This window comes from Ranitomeya imitator, chromosome 3 (genome assembly GCF_032444005.1).
Source record: "Ranitomeya imitator isolate aRanImi1 chromosome 3, aRanImi1.pri, whole genome shotgun sequence".
NCBI classification, from domain to species: Eukaryota; Metazoa; Chordata; class Amphibia; order Anura; family Dendrobatidae; genus Ranitomeya; species Ranitomeya imitator.
In genome coordinates, this window is record NC_091284.1 from 320,702,574 (window position 1) to 320,725,097 (window position 22,524).

General features: G+C 41.8%; 2 protein-coding genes across 7 annotated transcripts in view; one reads left to right on the top strand and one right to left on the bottom strand.

The window, feature by feature from the left end:
- XKR8 (XK related 8) overlaps nucleotides 1–22,524 on the top strand; it is a 194,992-nt gene that overhangs the window by 135,671 nt on the left and 36,797 nt on the right. The window contains exon 3 of one of the 4 annotated variants that reach the window (XM_069756643.1): nucleotides 3,397–3,546. The exons of 2 other annotated variants lie outside the window; for them this stretch is intronic. In XM_069756643.1, coding sequence (XP_069612744.1) covers nucleotides 3,397–3,546 — 150 coding nt within the window. Of the gene's footprint in view, nucleotides 1–3,396; nucleotides 4,147–22,524 lie in introns of those variants that run through there. One more of the 4 variants, XM_069756642.1, reaches the window with a different exon arrangement.
- EYA3 (EYA transcriptional coactivator and phosphatase 3) overlaps nucleotides 1–22,524 on the bottom strand; it is a 317,510-nt gene that overhangs the window by 6,189 nt on the left and 288,797 nt on the right. For 2 of the 3 annotated variants that reach the window (XM_069756639.1, XM_069756640.1), the window contains exon 18: nucleotides 17,333–18,140. The exons of the other annotated variant lie outside the window; for it this stretch is intronic. In XM_069756639.1, coding sequence (XP_069612740.1) covers nucleotides 18,060–18,140 — 81 coding nt within the window. In that variant the 3' untranslated portion in view covers nucleotides 17,333–18,059. Of the gene's footprint in view, nucleotides 1–17,332; nucleotides 18,141–22,524 lie in introns of those variants that run through there. 3 annotated transcript variants of the gene reach the window in all.

A 22,524-nucleotide genomic window follows, 5' to 3' on the forward strand; every position in this document is an offset into this window, starting at 1 on the left:
GAATATCGATACAGACAGATGTGTACCGGAAGTCCACATCAGTCAACTCATTGCTGCATGCTGGTCAAGGTCATCCTTATAGTACTATCAAGTCCGTCCTAGTTGGTAAATCCCGCTTCGCTGATTGCTCGCGCCCAGGTAACTCAGTTACCGCCGCTATTAACCCTGTGTGACCAAGTTTTTACTATTGATGCTGCCTAAGCATCTCCTCTCACTTCCTCAAACTCAATGTGGACAAATCTGAACTCATCATCTTTCCTCCATCCCATAGATCTTCCTTACTTGACCTATCTATCGCAAACAATGACATCATGCTTTCCCCCGTACCGGAAGTCCGCTGCCTCGGAGTAACCTTCGACTCTGCCCTGTCCTTCAAACCACACATCCAAGCTCTTTCCACCTCCTGTCGCCTCCAGCTCAAAAATATCTCCAGAATTCCGCTCCTTTCCTCAACCATCAATCTACTAAAATGCTTGTGCACGCCCTCATCATCTCCCGCCTTGACTACTGCAACATCCTTTTCTGCGGCCTCCCTGCGAACACCCTTGCACCTCTCCAGTCCATTCTTAACTCTGCTGCCCGACTAATTCATCTCTCTCCTCGCTACTCCTCTGCTTCCCCCCTCTGCAAATCTCTTCACTGGCTCCCATTCCCTCAGCGTATCCAGTTCAAAAGACTAATACTGACCTACAAAGCCATCCACAACCTGTCTCCTCCATATATCTCTGAAATGATCTCCCGATATCTTCCCTCACGTGATCTCCGGTCCTCCCAAGACCTCCTGCTCTCCTCCACACTTACTCGCTCCTCATTCAACCGCCTCCAAGACTTCTCCCGAATATCCCCCATCCTCTGGAATTCTTTTCCCCAACACGTCCGACTATCAACCACATTCGGGTCCTTCAGACGGAACCTGAAAACCCATCTCTTCAGGAAATCCTACAGCCTGCACTGACCCCGCTGCCGCCTCATCACTACCGAAGCTACCACCTCACCAACACCGGAGCTCCTGCAACCCTCAACCTACTGTCTCCTTCCCCATAATCCTGTAGAATGTAAGCCCGCAAGGGCAGGGTCCTCACCCCTCTATCAGTCTGCCATTGTTAGTTTGTTTATTCTAAGTGATATCTGTAACTTGTATTTAACCCCTTCTCATGTAAAGCACCATGGAATCAATGGTGCTATATAAATAATGTTAAAAATAATAAAAAAAACACAAAAAACCTGCTATTCTCACCTTCCGTAGTCAGACGATGCACTCGCGCCTGCCGCCAGCTTCCGTTCCCAGAGATGCATTGCAAAATTACCCAGAAGACTTAGCGGTCTCACGAGACCGCTGAGTGATCTGGGTAATTTCGCAATGCATTGTCTTATGATGGGTACATTTCAAAATATTGTCCTTGTTAGATTGTATAATAATCACATCACAATCACTTTTTTTCTTTCACCTTACATGCAGTGGGCATATGCACTTGTGTCCCGTGCTTCTCTCTCTCTTCCCCCGATGTTGTCCGGTTCATATTGGCGTGGTGAGGGGCTTGGCGCCGGCCCCCTCACGTGATTGGATTGAGGGTGTTTACCAGGAGTGGAGCAGGGGCGACGGCGGGACGTTGGTGTATGTGCATGTGTGAACATACAGCCTTTTATAGCTTATTGTTCGGTCACATGACTGGAACGGATCTATATATCGGACTGATGCCTTACCTAGACCACGCGCCCTGAGGAAGCAACAATTTGACAGCGAAACGCACGTCAGGGTATGTGGCCGAAGTAAAGGCAGGACACAACACCATGGATAATTAACTCTTGTTTGTTACCAAATAGCATTATGCATGGATGTTGGATGCAGCAGTGAGACATAGGGATCGCTACATTGGTTTGCTAAGGTATACTTAGCCACACATATGTGATGTACTTTGGTCCATTGCAATAGATTACATGCCCTGCTGTTTCCTTCTGACTGCACCCTTTGTATGTATTGATCCTGCTCTTTCTTCGGCCCCATTCTTTACACCTGTGGATTCAATCACTCAGTGATTTAAAACCCATGTATTGTATGAATTGTACATTTCTTTGGATCTAATTTGTTTTTGTATGTTATTTATTGCAACAATACATTTTTGGTGAGATTTTATTGGCATATTTGAACTCGATTTTCTCCTTGATCATGCATTATTCAGCGAGCTGCCTTATACATGGGTAAATGCTACTATACTGGTAAATATATGTGGATATGAAAGGAGTTTGTATGTTCTCCCCGTGTTTGCGTGGGTTTCCTCCCACATTCCAAAAACATACTGATAGGGAATGTAGATTGTGAGCCCCATTGGGGACAGCGATGATGATGTGTGCAAACTGTAAAGCACTGCGGAATATGTTAACATAATAATAATAATAATCTTTATTTTTATATAGCGCTAACTAGAGGCAGGTCAGTGACTTGTCAGTAGTCTGCATTATGAATACCTAATCAGAGCACCACATGAAGACCCCCACAGGCCGCCCAGGCATATCATTAACTCAAAACTGAAAATAAAGATTAAGCAACAACCACAAGACGGATTTCATCAATCAAGATAGCATTGTAATCAGTATAACGGCGCTGACCTGACACGGTCTGTAGGCTACTGTGCACAATCCTGCTGACAGCTTCCCTTTTAATATTGGTAAACATCGTATAAGATGGAGTACATGTCCCCACTAAAAACTATTTTACAACAGCCACTTTGGAAAAAAAGCCAACTCATTAAGTGCCAAATATTTTGATTTGCTAATATCTCTACGTTGGAGAGGCTAAATCAAAAAATATTTGCAGCCACTATATAATTTTTTTTTTTTTTTTTAAATCAGAGCATAAATAGTTGCACAACCAGACTCACACTAGACTTAATGGGAACCTGACGTGTACATAAACATTTCTGCAGATCAATAGTTACAAAGCTGCCTTACTGAAAACACAGCTACCGGGAGAGGAGGGGGGGGGGGGGGGGGGGGGTTTGACTATTCCTCCTAGTAGCCCTTGGATTCAGTCCGATGCATGCCCAGAGTGACCACAGTCACTGTTTCCAGCATGGTGAATAGCAGCTGTAGTGTAAGCACGCCCTGGCACTTTGCTCGATCTGCAGCACATCTGTGTAGAGCTGTCAAAGTGCCAGGATGTGCTCATAGTGGGTGAGCGGTAACTGTAGCTGCTGCGTGCCTACCTATGAACATTGGCAGATGCCAGAGGAATAAAGTAAAATTTCTCATGGAAGCCTTGCTTTCAGCAAGGTGGTCTGATAAAGATCAATACCGTGCCGATTTTTTCTGTAGGTTTAGTGTTTGGGGACATCTATTACCTTTAAATAAACTGTAAGATGATGCTACAAAAAAATAACGTCCTTGTTTGTTTTTTAGATGTCAGCATTTGTGTGTCATTTATCTGCATCAGCTGGGCGATTCTGGATTACCATCAATCACTGAGACTGTTCCTAAAGGGAAAGCAGAAGCTTAGCATCCTTTCTTCAGCCATTTACTACTTGTGGAACTTTTGTCTGATCTCATCACGTATCCTATGCATCACACTCTTCGCGGTCACTTTCCATTGGATGATTGCGGTGCACTTTATTTTGCTCTGGTCAGCTTTCTTTCTATGGGCAACACTGCAGAAGACAACATTTATGAAGCACAAATACCTGGAAATTTTCTACAGGGCTACAGTGGCCATAATTCTTTACTTCTCATGGTTTAATATTGCAGATGGAAGAACACGCTACAGATGTTTGGTGTACCATGTGTTCATTATCATAGACAGTGTTATGCTTGTCGTGACTTGGGGGATATGCAAGTCTTTGTCCATTTTGGATAGTTACACAAAAATTATTATTGTAACCAACATAATATTTATTGCTGTAGGTCTTTTTTTCAGGCTGTTTTACTACGTGTATCTGCACCCCAACGTTATCAATGAACAAGAACAGTACTATGATGTGCCAGACGGCACAAGAGAGGCAGGAACAAATAGAGAGTTACTTTCAGGAGTCAAGACTGAGCAAAAAACGAATTATAGAATTACCAATTTAGCAATGCAAATATACTAGGAAAGGCTGTGTTTTCCAAATGTAACAATTCTAAAGGCCCCTTCACATTAAGCGACGCTGCAGCGATACCGACAACGATCCGGATCGCTGCAGCGTCGCTGGAGAGCTGTCACACAGACAGCTCTCCAGCGACCAACGATGCAGGTAACCAGGGTAAACATCGGGTAACTAAGCGCAGGGCCGCGCTTAGTAACCCGATGTTTACCCTGGTTACCATCCTAAAAGTAAAAAAAACAAACACTACATACTTACCTAACGCTGTCTGTCCTCCAGCGCTGTGCTCTGCACTCCTCCTGTACTGTCTGTGTGAGCACAGCGGCCGGAAAGCAGAGCGGTGACGTCACCGCTCTGCTTTCCGGCTGACCGACGCTCACAGCCAGTGCAGGAGGAGTGCAGAGCACAGCGCTGGAGGACAGACAGCGTTAGGTAAGTATGTACTGTTTGTTTTTTTTACTTTTAGGATGGTAACCAGGGTAAACATCGGGTTACTAAGCGCGGCCCTGCGCTTAGTTACCCGATGTTTACCCTGGTTACCAGTGAAGACATCGCTGAATCGGTGTCACACACGCCGATCCAGCGATGTCAGCGGGAGAGCCAGCGACCAAAGAAAGGTCTGGCCCTCTAGCCCCGACCAACGACATCACAGCAGGATTCTGATCGCTGCTGCGTGTCAAACTAAACGATATCGCTAGCGAGGACGCTGCAACGTCACGGATTGCTAGCGATATCGTTTAGTGTGAAGGTACCTTAAATCTTTTCAGTAATTCATATTATACCAGATATCTACATGACTCAGTATTAACAAAACACAGTATAAGCCTATGTTCACACGTTGTATTTTCAGCTTTTTTTATGCAAATTTTAGCTGCGTTTTACAGTACCAGCAAAGTATGAGATTTCAGAAGTCTCATGCATAAAGCGTGTTTTTTTTGTCCTCAGTATTTTGTGCAAAACTTTGGGTTTTGCAGAATGGAGCATGTCATTTCCTTCAGTGTATTTCACCCATTGAAAGCAATGGGTGGTGAAAAAAATGCAGGTATCAGTTTTTGCTGCCAGAACCTGATGAAGCAGAATCAGATTTTTTTTATGCACTTAGGCCACATTCACATGTTCCTTTTTATCCTGCGGGTTTTCCCGCAGCGGATTTGATAAATCTGCAGGGCAAACCTGCTGCGGTTATCCTTGCAGATTTATCGCGGTTTATCCTGCGGGTTCCGCTGTGGGATTTTACCCCTACTATTGATGCTGCATATGCAGCAATATGCAGCATCAATAGTAATGTTAAAAATAATAAAATAATGATATACTCACCCTCTGACGTCCCGATCTCCTCGGCGCTGCAGGCGGCGGTCCGGTTCCAAAGATGCTGTGCGATCAGGACCTTCGTGACATCACGGTCATGTGACTGCGACGTCACCGAAGGTCCTGGTCGCATAGCAAACCTGAGACCGGACGGCCGCGTGCAGCGCTGAGACTTCAGAGGGTGAGTATATCATGATTTTTTATTTTAATTCTTTTTTAATACAAATATGGTTCCCGGGGCCTGGAGGAGAGTCTCCTCTCCTCCACCCCGGGTATAACCCGCACATTATCCGCATTACTTCCCGCATGGTGGGCACAGCCCCATGTGGGAAGTAAGCGGATCAATGCATTTCTATGTGTGCAGAATCGCTGCGATTCTGCACAAAGAAGTGACATGGTCCTTTTTTTCCGCAGCAATTCAGCGCGGTTTTTTTCGGGTTTTTCCGCATCATGTGCACTGCGGTTTCTGTTTTCCATAGGGTAACATTGTACTGTACCCTGCATGAAAAACAGCTGCGGACCCGCAGCGGCAAAATCGCCGCGGTTCCGTAGTAAAAACCGCATAGTGTGAACATGGCCTTAAGTTTACCAGCATGCACAGGAGAAATTTACCAGGACAAAAACTAACTAAAACCTGCTTTTTTTTTTTTTGCAGCAAGTTTATTACTGCCAAGAGCAAGTTTTACTGCAAAAAAACCCCCTAAAAACCACAACGTGTGAACATAGCCTTAATGTCCGTAGAGCTTCTCATTTCTATTTTACAGGCCTTCTGGTAAAACAAGCCATAACATATGCCTAGCAGGAACAATTCTGATACAGGTGCAGTTGTGCTCAAAAGATTACATACCCCTGCAGAATTTTTGTTTTCTTGGCCTTTTTTCCAGAGAATAACCATGAGTGGAGAAAGTTTTGGTGTTATCAATTCATAGTGGTTGGGTGAAGCCATTTAGGCTATATGCACACGTTGCGGATTTGGCTGTGGAATTTTCTGTACAGATTCTGCATTTCTTGGCAGAAAATGCAGGTCAGAATCTGCACCTTTTTTTTTGTATTTTTTTTCCATTTTTTTTTTTGCAGATTTGCTGCGGATTCCATGCGTTTTTTACCCCTGCGGATTTCTAGTATGGAATGGGTTCAGAAACGCTGCAGATTCGCAAAAAGAATTGACACTGTCCTTTTTTGAATCTGCTGCATATTCCGTGCGGATTTTTCTGCACCATTAGCACAGCATTTTTTTCCCCCATTGATTTACATTGTACTGTAAATTACTTGTGGATCTGCAGTGTTTCTGCACAGAAAAAAACCCCACTTTGGATCCGCAGGAAATCCGCAACGTGTGCACATACCCTTGTGATCAAACTACTGTGTTTTCTCTTTTTAAATCATAATGACAACCCAAAAACATCCAACTGACCCTGATCAAAAGTTTACATATCAGGCCAAAATCACCATGGTTAACATGCACAGAAGTTGATACAAATGGGTTTGAATGGCTACTAAAGGTAACATCCTCACATGTGACCTGTTTGCTCGTAATCAGTGTGTGCATTAAAGTTGAGTGAGTTTCTGGGATCCAGACAGACTCTTGCATCTTTCATCCAGCCACTGACGTTTCTAGATTATGAGTCATGGGGAAAGCAAAAGAATTGTCAACGGATCTACGTGAAAAGGTAGTTGAACTGTATAAAACAGGAAAGGGATACAAAAAGATATCCAAGGAATTGATAATGCCAGTCAGCAGCATTCAAACTGTGATTAACAAATAGAAAATCAGGAGCTCTGTAAAAACAAAACCACGGTCAGGTAGACCAACAAAAATGTCGTCGATAACTGCCAACAAAATTGTTCGGGATGCAAAGAAAACCCCACAAATAACATCAGCTGAAATACCGGACTCTCTGAAAATTTGCGATGTGGCTGTTTCAAGCTGCACAATAAGGAGGCACTTGAACAAAAATGGGCTGCATGGTCAAGTCGCCAGAAGAAAGCCATTACTGCGCAAATGCCACAAAGTATCTCGCCTACAATACGCAGAACAGCACAAAACCTCAAAACATCTGGAACAAGGTAATTTGGAGTGCTGAGACCAAAATTTAACTTTTTGGTCACAACCATAAGCGTTACATTTGGAGAGAAGTCAACAAGGCCTATGATGAAAGGAGCACCATTCCTGCTGTAAAGCACGGAGGTGGATCGCTGATGTTTTGGGGATGTGTGAGCTAGAAAGGCACAGGAAACTTGACTAAAGTTGAAGGAAAGATGAAAGCAGCTCATCAGCAAATACTGGAGTCAAATTTGCACTCATCAGCCTGGAAGCTAAGCATGGGACGTGCTTGGACCTTCCAACATGACAAAGATCCAAAACACAAAACCAAGTCGACCTGTCATTGGCTACAGCAGAAGTGAAGGTTCTGGGGTGGCCATCTCAGTCTCATGAGGTCAATATCATTGAGCCACTCTGGGGAAATCTCAAGCGCGCAGTTCATGCTAGACAGCCAGGAATTTAAGGGAACTGGAGGCTTTTTGCCAAGAGTGGGCAGCTTTACCATCTGAGAAAATAACCTCATTCACAACTATCACAAAAGACTTCAAGCAGTCATTGATGTTAGAGGGGGCAATACACGGTATTAAGAAATGGGGTATGAACTTTTGATCAGGGTCATTTGGATGTTTTGGGTTGTCATTATGATTTAAAAAGAGAAAACACAGTAGTTTGACAATAAATGGCTTCACCCAACCACGAATGGAGAAAAAAGTTTTGGCGTTCTTTATATTCACTGAAAAAAGGCCAAGAAAGCAAAAAAATTCTGCCGGGGTATGTAAACGTATGAGTTCAACTGTATATTATAAACAGATATTATATACTGTATATCTGTACCACAATTGTTCCTGTTAGGGATTTTATGGCTTGTTTTACCAGAAGGCCTGTAATATAGAAATGAGAAGCTCTGAGGACAGTAAGGCTATACAACACTTTCACCCTCGATTCCTCCATGTATTTGCAGTCAGCAGAGGAGAGAATGCTTATCTTCCCTGAACAGAGTCTGGCATTGAACATCATCTGTTCGGTACCTATATGCCCATCTCATTATCAATGACGGATTACTACCAAATAGCACAGCAGCTGTCAAGGGCTAGATGGAGTATTTTTTTTTTTGACATCCTATTAGCCAAATGGAACAATATATTTTGTGTAGAACACAGAACTTATAACTACAATACAGTGGCATGTAAAAGATTGGGCACCCCTGGTCAAAATTACGGTTGTGAACAGTTAAGCAAGTTGAAGATGAAATTATCTCTAAAAGGGCTAACGTTAAAAATGGCATTTTCTTTGTATTTTAGGCAAAAGAAATATTCCTTTTTGACATTTTTAAAATGTCATTGTCACCGATTATTGTAATTTCCAAAATGTAAAAAAAGATAGTGACAATGACATTTTAAAAATTACAATAAGGATTTTTTTGGTCTAAAATACAAAGGAAATGTGTCATCTTTAACTTTATCCCTTTTAGAGATCGGAGTTAAAAATTCCTTTTTGTAATTTTTAAAATGTAATAAATGACATGAAAAAAAATTATTGTATTTTTTTACATTTTAAAAATTACAATAAAAGGAAAATGGTCTGATGCAAAAGTTTGGGCACCCTTGAATATTTGTGTTTAGATAACTTTGACCAAGGTTTCAGACCTTAATTAGCCTGTTAGAGTTATGGCTTGTTCATCATTGTTCAGAAAGGCTAGGTGATGCAAATTTCCCAACTTTAGAAAAACCCAGCCTCCTCTAACCTTGTGCCAAAAAAACAGCAGCCATGGATTCTTCGAAGCAGCTTCCTAGCACTCAATGGTGGAGGCACACAAATGAGGAGAAGGCTGTAAGAAGATAGCACAGTGTTTTTAAGTTGCTGTTTCCTCAGTTTGAAATGTAATTAAGAATTGGCAGTTAACAGGAGCAGTGGAGGTAAAAATGAGGTATGAAAGACCAAGCAAAATATCAGTGTCAGCTGCTTGTAGTATTGGTAGAGAGGAAAATCAAAACACATGCTTGACTGTAAAAGACCTTTAGAAAGATTTATAGCAGACACTGGATTTGTGGAACATTGTTTTACTGTTCAGAGACGCCTGCACAATGGACTTCATGGAAGAGTCATCAGAAGAAAACCTCTCCTCTATCCTCACCATAAAGTTCAGTGTCCGCAGAATGCAAAAGAACATCTAAACAAGCCTGATACATTTTGGATTCAAGTCTTGTGAACCGATTAGGTTAAAATAGAACTCTTTGGCCACAATAATCAAAGGCATGCATGGAGAAAAAAGGGCACAGAATTTGAGAGAGAGAAAAAAAAATCTCGCCAACCATTAACCCCTTTATGACAGGCACCATATATACAGTACAAGTCGGAAGCGGGTGTATGGCGCGGGCTCCATAGCCAGCAGGTGATGGCAGTGAATTAGAACCAGTACCTGTCACTAAAAATAACGGGTGGAGTGGTGTGCCGCCTGCGATTGTTAACCTGTTAAATGCCTGTCAGTCTTTGACCATCATTTAACTTGCGCTGACGAGAGCGTATACACTTCACTTCCATCTTTTAGCGCGACCGTGACGTGCTAGCAAGTCGCAGATGGGTTGTCATGACAGCAGTGACTGTCATTACAGAACTCCTTTAAAACCCTGTGGCAGAGCTTCAAAGGAGACACTGATTTCTGCTATATAGCACAAGCGACTAGATGATCGCATTTTCAAGCCCTCAACAAAATTTGTAAAAAAGGAAAGGTTTTAAAAAAATATGAAAAAATATAAAAGTTCAAATCACCCTTTCCCCCATTGAAAATATAAATATTATAAAAAAACATATTTGGTAACGCAGAGGTCAGAAAAGTCTGATCTATCAAAAAATAAAAACAATCCGATCAGTAAACATAGTAAACGGAAAAACTTCAAGAACACCCAAATAATGTTTTTTGGGTCACCACAATTACACAAAAAATACTCTAACAAAAGTTAAAATAAAGGTCACATCTATTCCAAAAATGGTATTAATAAAAAAAGTTCTCTCTCCCCATCTGGACATGTTTGGCATCGCCATAATTGTGTTGATGAGGAGAAATCATACTGCATTGTCATTTTTATCACAAAATGTACACTGTAAAAACAATTCCCAAAAAACGTCAGAATTGGATTTTTTTTTAACCCCGTCTGAGTACACTTTGTGGTAAAATGAATGGTGTCATTCAAAAGCTCAACTTGTTCCGTAAAAGAAACAAGCCTCATATGTCTATTTGGACAGAAAAATAAAAGTTATGGCTCTGGGAAGAAGGAGAGGAAAAATAAAAAATGGGCCCTGTCTTGAAGAAGGTAAGCAAGGGGGAGGGGGGATCAATTATGCTTTGGGGTTTTCATGCCGCCAATGGCACAGGGAACATTTCATGGGTAAAGGGAAGAATGGGCTAAATGAAATTACAACAATTTTTTGATGCCAACATAACACAATCTGTAAAAAGCTGAAGTTGAATGCTTCTGCCAGGATCATATTCCTCACCAACCGTTACACCGATGCCTCTACCTTGTGCCAGTCATTACACTGGTTACCCATCCACTCCAGAATCCAGTACAAAACTACAGGTCCTTCTCAAAAAATTAGCATATAGTGTTAAATTTCATTATTTACCATAATGTAATGATTACAATTAAACTTTCATATATTATAGATTCATTATCCACCAACTGAAATTTGTCAGGTCTTTTATTGTTTTAATACTGATGATTTTGGCATACAACTCCTGATAACCCAAAAAACCTGTCTCAATAAATTAGCATATCAAGAAAAGATTCTCTAAACGACCTATTACCCTAATCTTCTGAATCAACTAATTAACTCTAAACACATGCAAAAGATACCTGAGGCTTTTATAAACTCCCTGCCTGGTTCATTACTCAAAACCCCCATCATGGGTAAGACTAGCGACCTGACAGACTGACAGATGTCAAGAAGGCCATCATTGACACCCTCAAGCAAGAGGGTAAGACCCAGAAAGAAATTTCTCAACAAATAGGCTGTTCCCAGAGTGCTGTATCAAGGCACCTCAATGGTAAGTCTGTTGGAAGGAAACAATGTGGCAGAAAACGCTGTACAACGAGAAGAGGAGACCGGACCCTGAGGAAGATTGTGGAGAAGGACCCATTCCAGACCTTGGGGAACCTGAGGAAGCAGTGGACTGAGTCTGGTGTGGAAACATCCAGAGCCACCGTGCACAGGCGTGTGCAGGAAATGGGCTACAGGTGCCGCATTCCCCAGGTAAAGCCACTTTTGAACCATAAACAGCGGCAGAGGCGCCTGACCTGGGCTACAGAGAAGCAGCACTGGACTGTTGCTAAGTGGTCCCAAGTACTTTTTTCTGATGAAAGCAAATTTTGCATGTCATTCAGAAATCAAGGTGCCAGAGTCTGGAGGAAGACTGGGGAGAAGGAAATGCCAAAATGCCTGAAGTCCAGTGTCAAGTACCCACAGTCAGTGATGGTGTGGGGTGCCATGTCAGCTGCTGGTGTTGGTCCACTGTGTTTCATCAAGGGCAGGGTCAATGCAGCTAGCTATCAGGAGATTTTGGAGCACTTCATGCTTCCATCGGCTGAAATGCTTTATGGAGATGAAGATTTCATTTTTCAGCACAACCTGGCACCTGCTCACAGTGCCAAAACCACTGGTAAATGGTTTACTGACCATGGTATTACTGTGCTCAATTGGCCTGCCAACTCTCCTGACCTGAACCCCATAGAGAATCTGTGGGATATTGTGAAGAGAAAGTTGAGAGACGCAAGACCCAACACTCTGGATGAGCTTAAGGCCGCTATTGAAGCATCCTGGGCCTCCATAACATCTAAGCAGTGTCACAGGCTGATTGCCTCCATGCCACGCCGCATTGAAGCAGTCATTTCTGCCAAAGGATTCCCGACCAAGTATTGAGTGCATAACTGAACATTATTATTTGTTGGTTTTTTTGTTTGTTATTAAAAAACACTTTTATTTGATTGGATGGGTGAAATATGCTAATTTATTGAGACAGGTTTTTTGGGTTATCAGGAGTTGTATGCCAAAATCATCAGTATTAAAACAATAAAAGACCTGACAAATTTCAGTTGGTGGATAATGAATCTATAATGTATGAAAGTTTAATTGTAATCATTACATTATGGTAAATAATTAAATTTAACACTATATGCTAATTTTTTGAGAAGGACCTGTATTACCCTCATCCACAAAGCACTCCATGCCTCAGCACCACCCTACATCTCCTCCCTGGTCTCAGTCTACCACCCTACCCGTGCCCTCCGTTCAGCTAATGACCTGAGGTTAGCATTATCTTTTCACGTGCTTCGCCAATTCTTTTGAATGCAGTACCCAGGTTAATACAATTAATCCCCAATCCCCACAGTTTTAAGCGTGCCCTAAAAACGCATTTGTTCAGACTGGCCTACTGCCTCAACGCATTAACCTAACTATCCCTGTGTGGCCCATTCAAAAAACTTAAACCATAATCAGGTTTCTCGCATCATGTTCTCATACACTTTATACAGTTAATAGCCCTCTGTGTCTGCACTGTTACATACTTAGGCTGTTAACTGGTTCATGCAGCTTTAACTCCTTCATGACCTTGGGATTTTTCGTTTTTCCGTGTTCGTTTTTCACTCCCCTCCTTCCCAGAGCCATAACTTTTTTATTTTTCCGTCAATTTGGCCATGTGAGGGCTTATTTTTTGCGGGACGAGTTGTACTTTTGAACAACATCATTGGTTTTAGCATGTCGTGTACTAGAAAATGAGAAAAAAATTCCAAGTGCGGTGAAACTGCAAAAAAAGTGCAATCCCACACTTGTTTTTTGTTTGGCTTTTTTGCTAGGTTCACTAAATGCTAAAACTGACCTGACGCTATGATTCTCCAGGTCAGTACGAGTTCATAGACACCTAACATGACTAGGTTATTTTTTACCTAAGTGGTGGGAAAAAAAATTCCAAACTTTGCTAAAAAAAAAAAAAAAAAAAAATTGTGCCATTTTTCGATACTCGTAGCGTCTCCATTTTTCATGCTCTGGGTCGGTTGAGGGCTTATTTTTTGCGTGCCGAGATGACGTTTATAATGATAGTATTTTGGTGCAGATACGTTCTTTTGATCGCCCCTTTTTGCATTTTAATGCAATGTCGCGTCGACCCAAAAAAACGTAATTCTGGCGTTTTGAATTTTTTTCTCGCTTAAAAGATGAAGGAAATGTGTGATCTCTAACTTTAGCCGTTTTAGAGATCATTTCATCTTTAACTGTGCACAATGACAGTCATTTTGACCAGGGGGGGCACAAACTTTTACCACTGTATGGTTCCTTTAAACCTGTCACAACATTTGACGTGCATATCAGTCATGGTCTGATAGGGGTACTTGGCGATCATATGCAGCAAAGGAGCAATGCCCATGCGATCTCTGACAGGAGTTCGGCTTACGTGATAGAGCCCGGCTGTCATGGCCAGGAGTGGTGCACCGTGGTAGGCTATGTATCCCCCTAAATGCCGCAGTTAATATCTATATCAAAATTTAGGTCTATGCCTATATGGCTAAAAAAAAAAAAATGCATGTGTGATTCCAGCCAAATGTAGTTCAAGTCTTGAGGTACATTTAGATGAGATTTTAAATTTCAAGGGTAACTGGCATTTTAATTCCTCCCCCCCCCCCATAAATTAAGGGTAAACATGAAAACAAAAAACTAAAACAAATTTTGTAAAATCAGTCTTTCAGTGGAAACCGATTTTCCCATTACATAGGAGAAAACAATTGGTGCTCCTTTAGTTCTGTTGAACTTGCATTATAATGTTTGTGTCTGCCTCAGATCTTCCCTCCAAGGAATTTTAGAAGCACAAACTGTCTTCTCATATCTCTTTACGGAATACATATTTTACTGTGAAATTGAGAGTGAAAGATTTAATACAGGAAGAGAAAACAACTATTGATTTTTTAACTAAAAAATTAAACCAGTTACTTTTTTTTTTCCCAAAGCAATGACCACAGCTACTTTTTAATCACGAAATCAAACCAAGCTGAAAGAATTTGTTTTGGATGCTAGTGTCTTTACATGGTAAAGTATGCCAATTGTGCTTTACAAATATTGTGGGGGGTTTTTTTCACCGTCTTTTTCGGGAGAAAAAAAAAACAATTGTTAAAATTTTGTAATCAGATGTTAGCTGTAATTCAGTAGAAAATATGAAACACTCCAGTGTGTTTTGGGGAGACAGCATGGTCTAAGTGCAGTTTTCCAACAGACTAGAAACGTGTAAATAAAAAAAAAATAACCTACCCCACTCATTCATTAAAAAATAAATGCAAAATATTATGCTATGGACGCATCATAAAAAAAACAAAAAACCCTTGTACTTACCGTAATTACTCTTTTGGCAATTGTTCTCTGAAAAATCTGTGGTTAGCACCAGAAAGTGCAGCCTGATGTTCAGTACGTGTTCACTAATTACCATATTTTTTTGGACTATAAGACACATCTAGGTTTTAGGAGGAGGAAATTAGAAAAGAAAATTGAAGCAAAATATGTATGACACCCCTACCCTGGTATGCATGGCCCCCTCATCCCTACCCTGGTATGCATGGCCCCCTCATCCTTATTCTGGTATGCATGGCTCTCTCTCATCCCTATTCTGGTATGCATGGCTCTCTCATCCCTATTCTGGTATGCATGGCTCTCTCATCTCTATCCTGGTATGCATGGCCCTCTCATCCCCATTCTGGTACGCATGACCTCCTCATCCCTATCCTGGCATGTTTTGCCCCCCCTCATCCCCATCCTGATATGCAGGGACACCATCTCCGTCCTGGTATGCAGGGACACCATCTCCGTCCTGGTATGCAGGGACCCCATCTCCGTTCTGTTATACATGGCCCCATCCTTATTCTGGTATGATTGACCCCAATCCCCATCCTGGTATGTATGGCTCCCATCAGAAAAACATTTAAAAAATTCCAAACCATTATACTTATGGTACCTTCCTGCACTCCCTCGCAGCATCTTGTTCCGATACCAGCAGCTGCTTTATGCTTGTAAGCGGCGCATAGCAGTGTCGTCATGCGCTGGCTTACAAGCAAGAGGACAGCTCCCGGAATACTTTTTTCTCTCCACACTGGGACTATATGCGTGAAGGGCAGTGAATATTCATTGCTCTTTAATAGCGGGCACAGTAACCTCAGCCGCTGGCTTGGTGCAGCTGCTGGGCGATTATGTGTGCCCCTACTAAAGAGAATGAATATTACCTACATTCCACTGTTATGTGAGATGAGAGCAGTGAATATTCATTGCATTAAGTAGTGGGCACACAGGAATGACCAGCAGCTGCAAGAAGCCGGCGGCTGCACCAACACAGTGCTTGCTATTAAAGTTAAATGGAATATTCACTGGTTTCCACGCCATGGGCATGGAACAGAGTGAATATTTTCTCTTTAGCAGCGGGCACAGGAGTTACCCGCAACAGCTGGCTTCTGCGACCTGCTGCTCCCCCACCTCAGCCAGAGCACATATATCCGGACTATAAGACGCACCCCCCATTTTCCTCCATATTTTGGGAGGAAAAAAGTGCGTCTTATAGTCCGAAAATACGGTATGTGTTTGTTTGGGAAAAGGACATTTATACTAATTTTAACACTACCTAGTGCAAAAATGGCTTGTTATGACAGTCATGTATGAACCGCTTAACTTCAGCCTAATAATATGCTTGTGGTTTTGTGATCCCCTTAAATAGATGTTGAACACATTACAATGGCAGGCCAGCAGCAACTCCTATTTTGTTTTATAACCTATGAACATTGCATCCCTAAATGCCTCTGAAGTCTGCCGATTCCATCTTCACTACATCGCAATGCTGGAAAATTCCTGAATTCTGCAACAAACATACATTTCTTTCTGTCAAACACTGCCGTAAGCTATTTAGGGCAACCCACATAAGTTTAAAATCGTGCCAAAAAACTTGAACAGTGCTGTACATAATGGCTACTTTGTAATTCAAGTATTACACCAAGATGGCTTTAATGAACCTGGTTTCTGTATGGAGTATCCATTTGAATGTTGTTAAAAGGGCCATGTGTATAGGAAGCTTTGAGTAAGCAATATTATTGCTGCTTATGTGTGAATAAAGTGCCTTCACATATGCTGGAAAATAAGATTAAGTACCTAGCTATGGATAATATGTATGTATAATGTTACTGCTATATAAACGTGTGTTTTTCATTCAAGTTTACAAATCACAGTATTAATACATTTTTAATATATTAAAAAAAAACAATTTTGTTTCATCTATTTGGTAACAAAACTTTGGAACTCAGATGATCGATGGGGACTCCACTAGCTGAATTGCCAGCAATCAGATTTATCACCTATCCTGTTCATAGAAGATTGATACCCATCTACAAATATACATAGCAAAGAGTTATTGCCATCTGGGATCTTTATGACATTTTCAGAAATGATGCATTCAGTGCAGACATTAATCCTTTTACAGTTTATTACCAAGAAATCTTATTCCTGCACTTGATAAAAACATACTGTATATTAGGCAGCAATGGCAACAACATAATGAAATATTAAAGGGTTTTGCACTCTTAGGAAAGTGAACCCCAAATGCTGCAAAAAAAAAAAAGAGCTGGTATTTACCCATGCCTATGGTTTGGGCTGCCGCAAAGATTCTCATTGTCCCCACTATAGTCAAAACTCAGACCATAGCAGCGTCGTGGAGCCGATGCCGGGTCCAGGAGGGTGAATACCTGCCCTATTATTTTAGAGGGTTTGGAGTCCACTTTCCTGAAAATAGAAAACCCCTTTAAAGTCTGTTTGTATCACTAGTGGTTTCTGTTCTTTGTTGCCATTAAAAATATGAGATTAAAAAAATAATTAAAAAAAAGAAGAAAATAGAGAGTGGAGAAAAAGGTTTTAATAAGTTACCAACTTCCAAGTTATAGAAATGGGAGTCTAATCCCGCCTCCCTCAGCGAGGTATTTCATCAAGTTTTCCAGAATGGTTATCAAGAAGACAACAATATAGACAAGCCATTATGACTCGTGTTGTTAAAAATCCAAGATATATGTACATGATCCCTAATCTTCATTCAAATTAGGGGGGCTGACAGATGTAGTCTGATGCAGACTGTATCCATCCGCAGTTGAAAGATCTTGGGACTTCATTTGACATCAGGATGTAACACAGAATAAATCAGGATCCACTCCTACATTCACGGCCCATCAGATATGACTCAAAAGGTGTCGGCTTTCTGTATATTCCATCTTACTTAATGACGGCAGATATGTTTTATTTAAGAGGATGCCTATAGTAATGACACAAAACTTAAGATTGAAGAGGTAGGTGGCATGTTCACTAACTAGTAGGAAACTGAAGGAATAGTGTGACTATCTACTAAAGAGGTAGGTGACGTGAGAGACAGCTGGACATTCAACAATACTGAAGGAGAGAGACATGAATGGTTGCTCATCCTTGAAGGCCACACCTTAAGTGCTTTTTCTTATTCCAGGAAGTTGGAAGCAAATAGATCAGATCAATCTGAGGTCTTCATAGATTAATAAACATAGTTCTGCTTGTTTCCTTCCAGCAGACCCGATTCATACAAGAGTCAATGCTTTCCTGGTATCTCACAAAAAGTCCAGCTCCAGAGCTTGATGTAGAGAGATTAGGTCATTATGGTTCGTAATCCTCCAGAAAGGCATGTTATGCTGTTCAAATACAAAACAATAAAACAAAAACTTAAAAACCTGCTTCTGTTCAACTTCAAATGCCAGTGAAAGGCTTTATTCACATGTTTCTTTTTGTACTAGTGCTTCACACATACATTATAATCATTGGGGAGACATAACCAAGCTTGACCATTTGTACCATCCCCAAAAATGAATAGCATACAGATGACATCTGAGTTGCATCCGTGTGCTGTCTGATTTTCATTACCATAAAAAAAACTGATCCAGCTCACGCAACAAATAAAAATATCTAAAAAATGTGTCAATTCGGCTCGTATTATACCAGTCAACCCTCCCCCTCCCCCCAACCACCACCATTTACCACTGGGGACGTTTCCTTTTTTCCCCTCAAAAACTTTTTTTTTATTTTTTCGTCCACAAATATATGAGGGCTTGTTTTTCGCAGGACGAGTTGTATTTTTGAAAGACATCATTCATTTTATTATGTGATGTACTGGAGAGCTGGGAAAACATTCCTAGTGCATTGAAATTGCAAAACACAAAAAGCACTTTTACAATTTTTTTTTTAATTTACTATGTTCACTACACGGTAAAACTGACCTGGCAATATGATTGTCAAGGTCAGCACAATCACAAAGATACCAAACATGTATTGTCATTTTTTATTTACGTGGTGAAAGACTGGAAATTTGTAAAAAAAACAACAAACAAACAAAAAAAAAACCTTTCCTTGTGTCGCCATTTTCCAAGACCCATATTGCTCTCAATTTTCAGGATATAGTTCTGTGTGATAGCTTATTTTTTGCACCCTGAGCTGATATTTTTATCAATACCACTCATACTGCATTTTATTGCAATGATGCAGCGGCCAAAAAAACAAACAAACGTAATTCTGGCATTTTTTTTCTTCTTGTTACGCTATTTACCAATCAGGTTGGGGACGCAGGATGGAGCAGCACATGACAGGATGGGGACGCAGGATGGAGCAGCTCATGACAGGATGGGGACGCAGGATGGAGCAGCACATACCAGGATGGGGGCGCAGGATGGAGCAGCACATGACAGGATGGGGACGCAGGATGGGAGCAGCACATGACAGAATGGGGGCGCAGGATGGAGCAGCACATGACAGGATGGGGACGCAGGATGGAGCAGCACATGACCGGATTGGGGCGCAGGATGGAGCAGCACATACCAGGATGGGGGCGCAGGATGGAGCAGCACATGACAGGATGGGGACGCAGGATAGAGCAGCACATACCAGGATGGAGACCATATACCAATATAAATGCTCGTCTTACTATAACAGAACAAAGAACCGCATGTATTGAGAGAGATATCAGACCAGTTTCAGCTGGTCCGATTGTCTATTGCAGCTACAGCGGTCGAATAAATTCTTGCGGTGGGAGGGAATGAGTGAGTTGCCCCGAACCTGGAATTTGCAGCTAGAAGCAATAAAACCTCTTCTACACACACATTTCAGCAAGCAGAAATAGAGAAGGGGGTTTTTAAGCCCACAGCATGGGTGCTAGCAGGCAAAGCTACAAAATCATATTACATTTCATACATTATCGTGACAGTGAGGATGGTGTGTTCAGGGTGATGAGCTGTGTTGCCTTTATGCCAAACATATCATTTGGCATTGTTTCCAAAAAGTTCCATTTTGGTTTCATCTGACCAGAGCACCTTCTTCCACATGTTTGGTGTGTTTCCCAGGTGGCTTGTTGCAAACTTTAAATGACACTTTTTATGGCTATCTTTGAAAAATGGCTTTCTTCTTGCTACTCTTCCATAAAAGGCGAGATTTGTGCAGTGTACGACTGATTGCTGTCCTATGGACAGACTGTCACACCTCAGCTATAGATCTCTGCAGTTCATCCAGAGTGATCATGGGCCTCTTGGCTGCATCTCTGATCAGTCTTCTCCTTGATTGAGATGAAAGTTTAGAGGGACAGCCAGGTCTTGGTAGATTTGCAGTGGTATGATACTCCTTCCATTTCAATATAATCGCTTGCACAGTGCTCCTTGGGATGTTTAAAGTTTTGGAAATCATTTTGTATCCAAATCCGGCTTTAACCCCTTAGTGACGGAGCCAAATTTTTTAAATCTGACCAGTGTCACTTTATGTGGTAATAACTCTGCAACGCTTCAACAAATCCCAGTGATTTTGAGATTGTTTTTTCGCGACACATTATACTTTATGATAATGGTAAATTTAGGTCAATATGTTTTGTGTTTATTTATAAAAAATATAACAAATTTGAGAAAAATTTAAAAAAATTAGCAATTTTCAAAGTTTGAATGATGATCCCTTTAATCCAGATGGTCATACCACAGCAAACCATTAATAAAGAACATTTCCCTCATGTTGACTTTACATCAGCACCATTTGTAAAATGTTCTTTTATTTTGTTAGCATTTTAGGAGGTTTAAAAATGTAACAGCAATTTTTCATTTTTTCAAGGAAATTTACAACATAAATTTTTTTAGGGAACTATCCATGTTTGAATTGACTTTAGGGGTCTCATATATTGGGAAACCCCCAAACGTGATACCATTTTAAAAACCGCACCCCCTGACATATTGAAAACTGCTTTCAGGTAGTTTATTGACCCTTCAGGTGCTTTACAGCAATTAATGCAAAGTGGTATGACAGAAATGAAAATGTGTATTTTTACCACCTAAATGTCGATAACTTCTGAACAGGTTACTACAGCAGTCAGACTCTAAAGGTAGCGTCACACTAGACTATATCGCTAGCGATCCGTGACGTTGCAGCGTCCTTGCTAGCGATATCGTCCAGTGTGACAGGCAGCAGCGATCAGGCCCCTGCTGTGCTGTCGCTGGTGGGGGAAGAAAGTCCAGAACTTTGTTTCGTCGCTGGACTCCCCGCAGACATCGCTGAATCGGTGTGTGTGACACCGATTCAGCGATGTCTTCGCTGGTAACCAGGGTAAACATCGGGTTACTAAGCGCAGGGCCGCGCTTAGTAACCCGATGTTTACCCTGGTTACCATCGTTAAAGTAAAAAAAACAAACGCTACATACTTACCTACCGCTGTCTGTCCCCGGCGCTGTGCTTCTCTGCTCTGGCTGTGAGCACAGCGGCCGGAAAGCAGAGCGGTGACGTCACCGCTCTGCTTTCCGGCTGCCCGGCGCTCACAGCCAGAGCAGAGAAGCAAAGCGCCGGGGACAGACAGCGGTAGGTAAGTATGAAGCGTTTGTTTTTTTTACTTTAACGATGGTAACCAGGGTAAACATCGGGTTACTAAGCGCGGCCCTGCGCTTAGTTACCCGATGTTTACCCTGGTTACCGGGGACCTCGGGATCGTTGGTCGCTGGAGAGCTGTCTGTGTGACAGCTCTCCAGCAACCAAACAGCGACGCTGCAGCGATCCGGATCGTTGTCGGTATCGCTGCAGCGTCGCTTAGTGTGACGGTACCTTAAGGTCGCTATTTGGTTGTGAATTACCATTGTAAACATCAGGACCACACAATCATGACCTGAGGGCACCAATTAGGATAAAGAGGAAGCCCCCACACTCTTTTAACCATTTATAATGATGTAGTCACTATTGACAGCAGCATCTAAAGGGTTAAACAGATATGGATGGTGCCAACACTGATCGTGGCTGATGCAGCAAGTTGTCAGCTATAGTGTACAGCCGACAGCTGCTGGATTGTCACCTGTGTGGGGATACTATTCTCTTCTATCTCAGGTCAGTTAAAAGACGTATTGGCTGTCATTAAGGGGTTAAACTTCTCTACAACAGTATCATGGACCTGCCCTGTTGCGTTCCTTGGTCTTCATGATGCTCTCAATCAGAACCCTGAAACTATCACAGAGCAGGTGAATTTATACAGAGACTTGATTACACACAGGTGGATTATACACTGCTCAAAAAAATAAAGGGAACACAAACAACAGAATATAACTCCAAGTAAATCAAACTTCTGTGAAATCAAACTGTCCACTTAGGAAGCAACACTGACTGAATCAATTTCACATGCTGTTGTGCAAATGGAATAGACAACAGATGGAAATTATTGGCAATTATCAAGACACACTCAATAAAGGAGTGGTTCTGCAGGTGGGGACCATAGACCACATCTCAATACTAATGCTTTCTGGCTGATGTTTTGGTCACTTTTGAATGTTGATTGTACTTTCACACTCGTGGTAGCATGAGATGGACTCTACAACCCACACAAGTGGCTCATGCAGGATGACATCAATGCAAGCTGTGGCAAGAAGGTTTGCGGTGTCTTGTCAGCGGAGTGTCGAGAGGCTGGAGTCGCTACCAGGAGACAGGCCAGTACACCAGGAGATGTGGAGGGGGCCGTAGGAGAACAACAATCCAGCAGCAGACCCGCTACTTCAGCCTTTGTGCAAGGAGGAACAG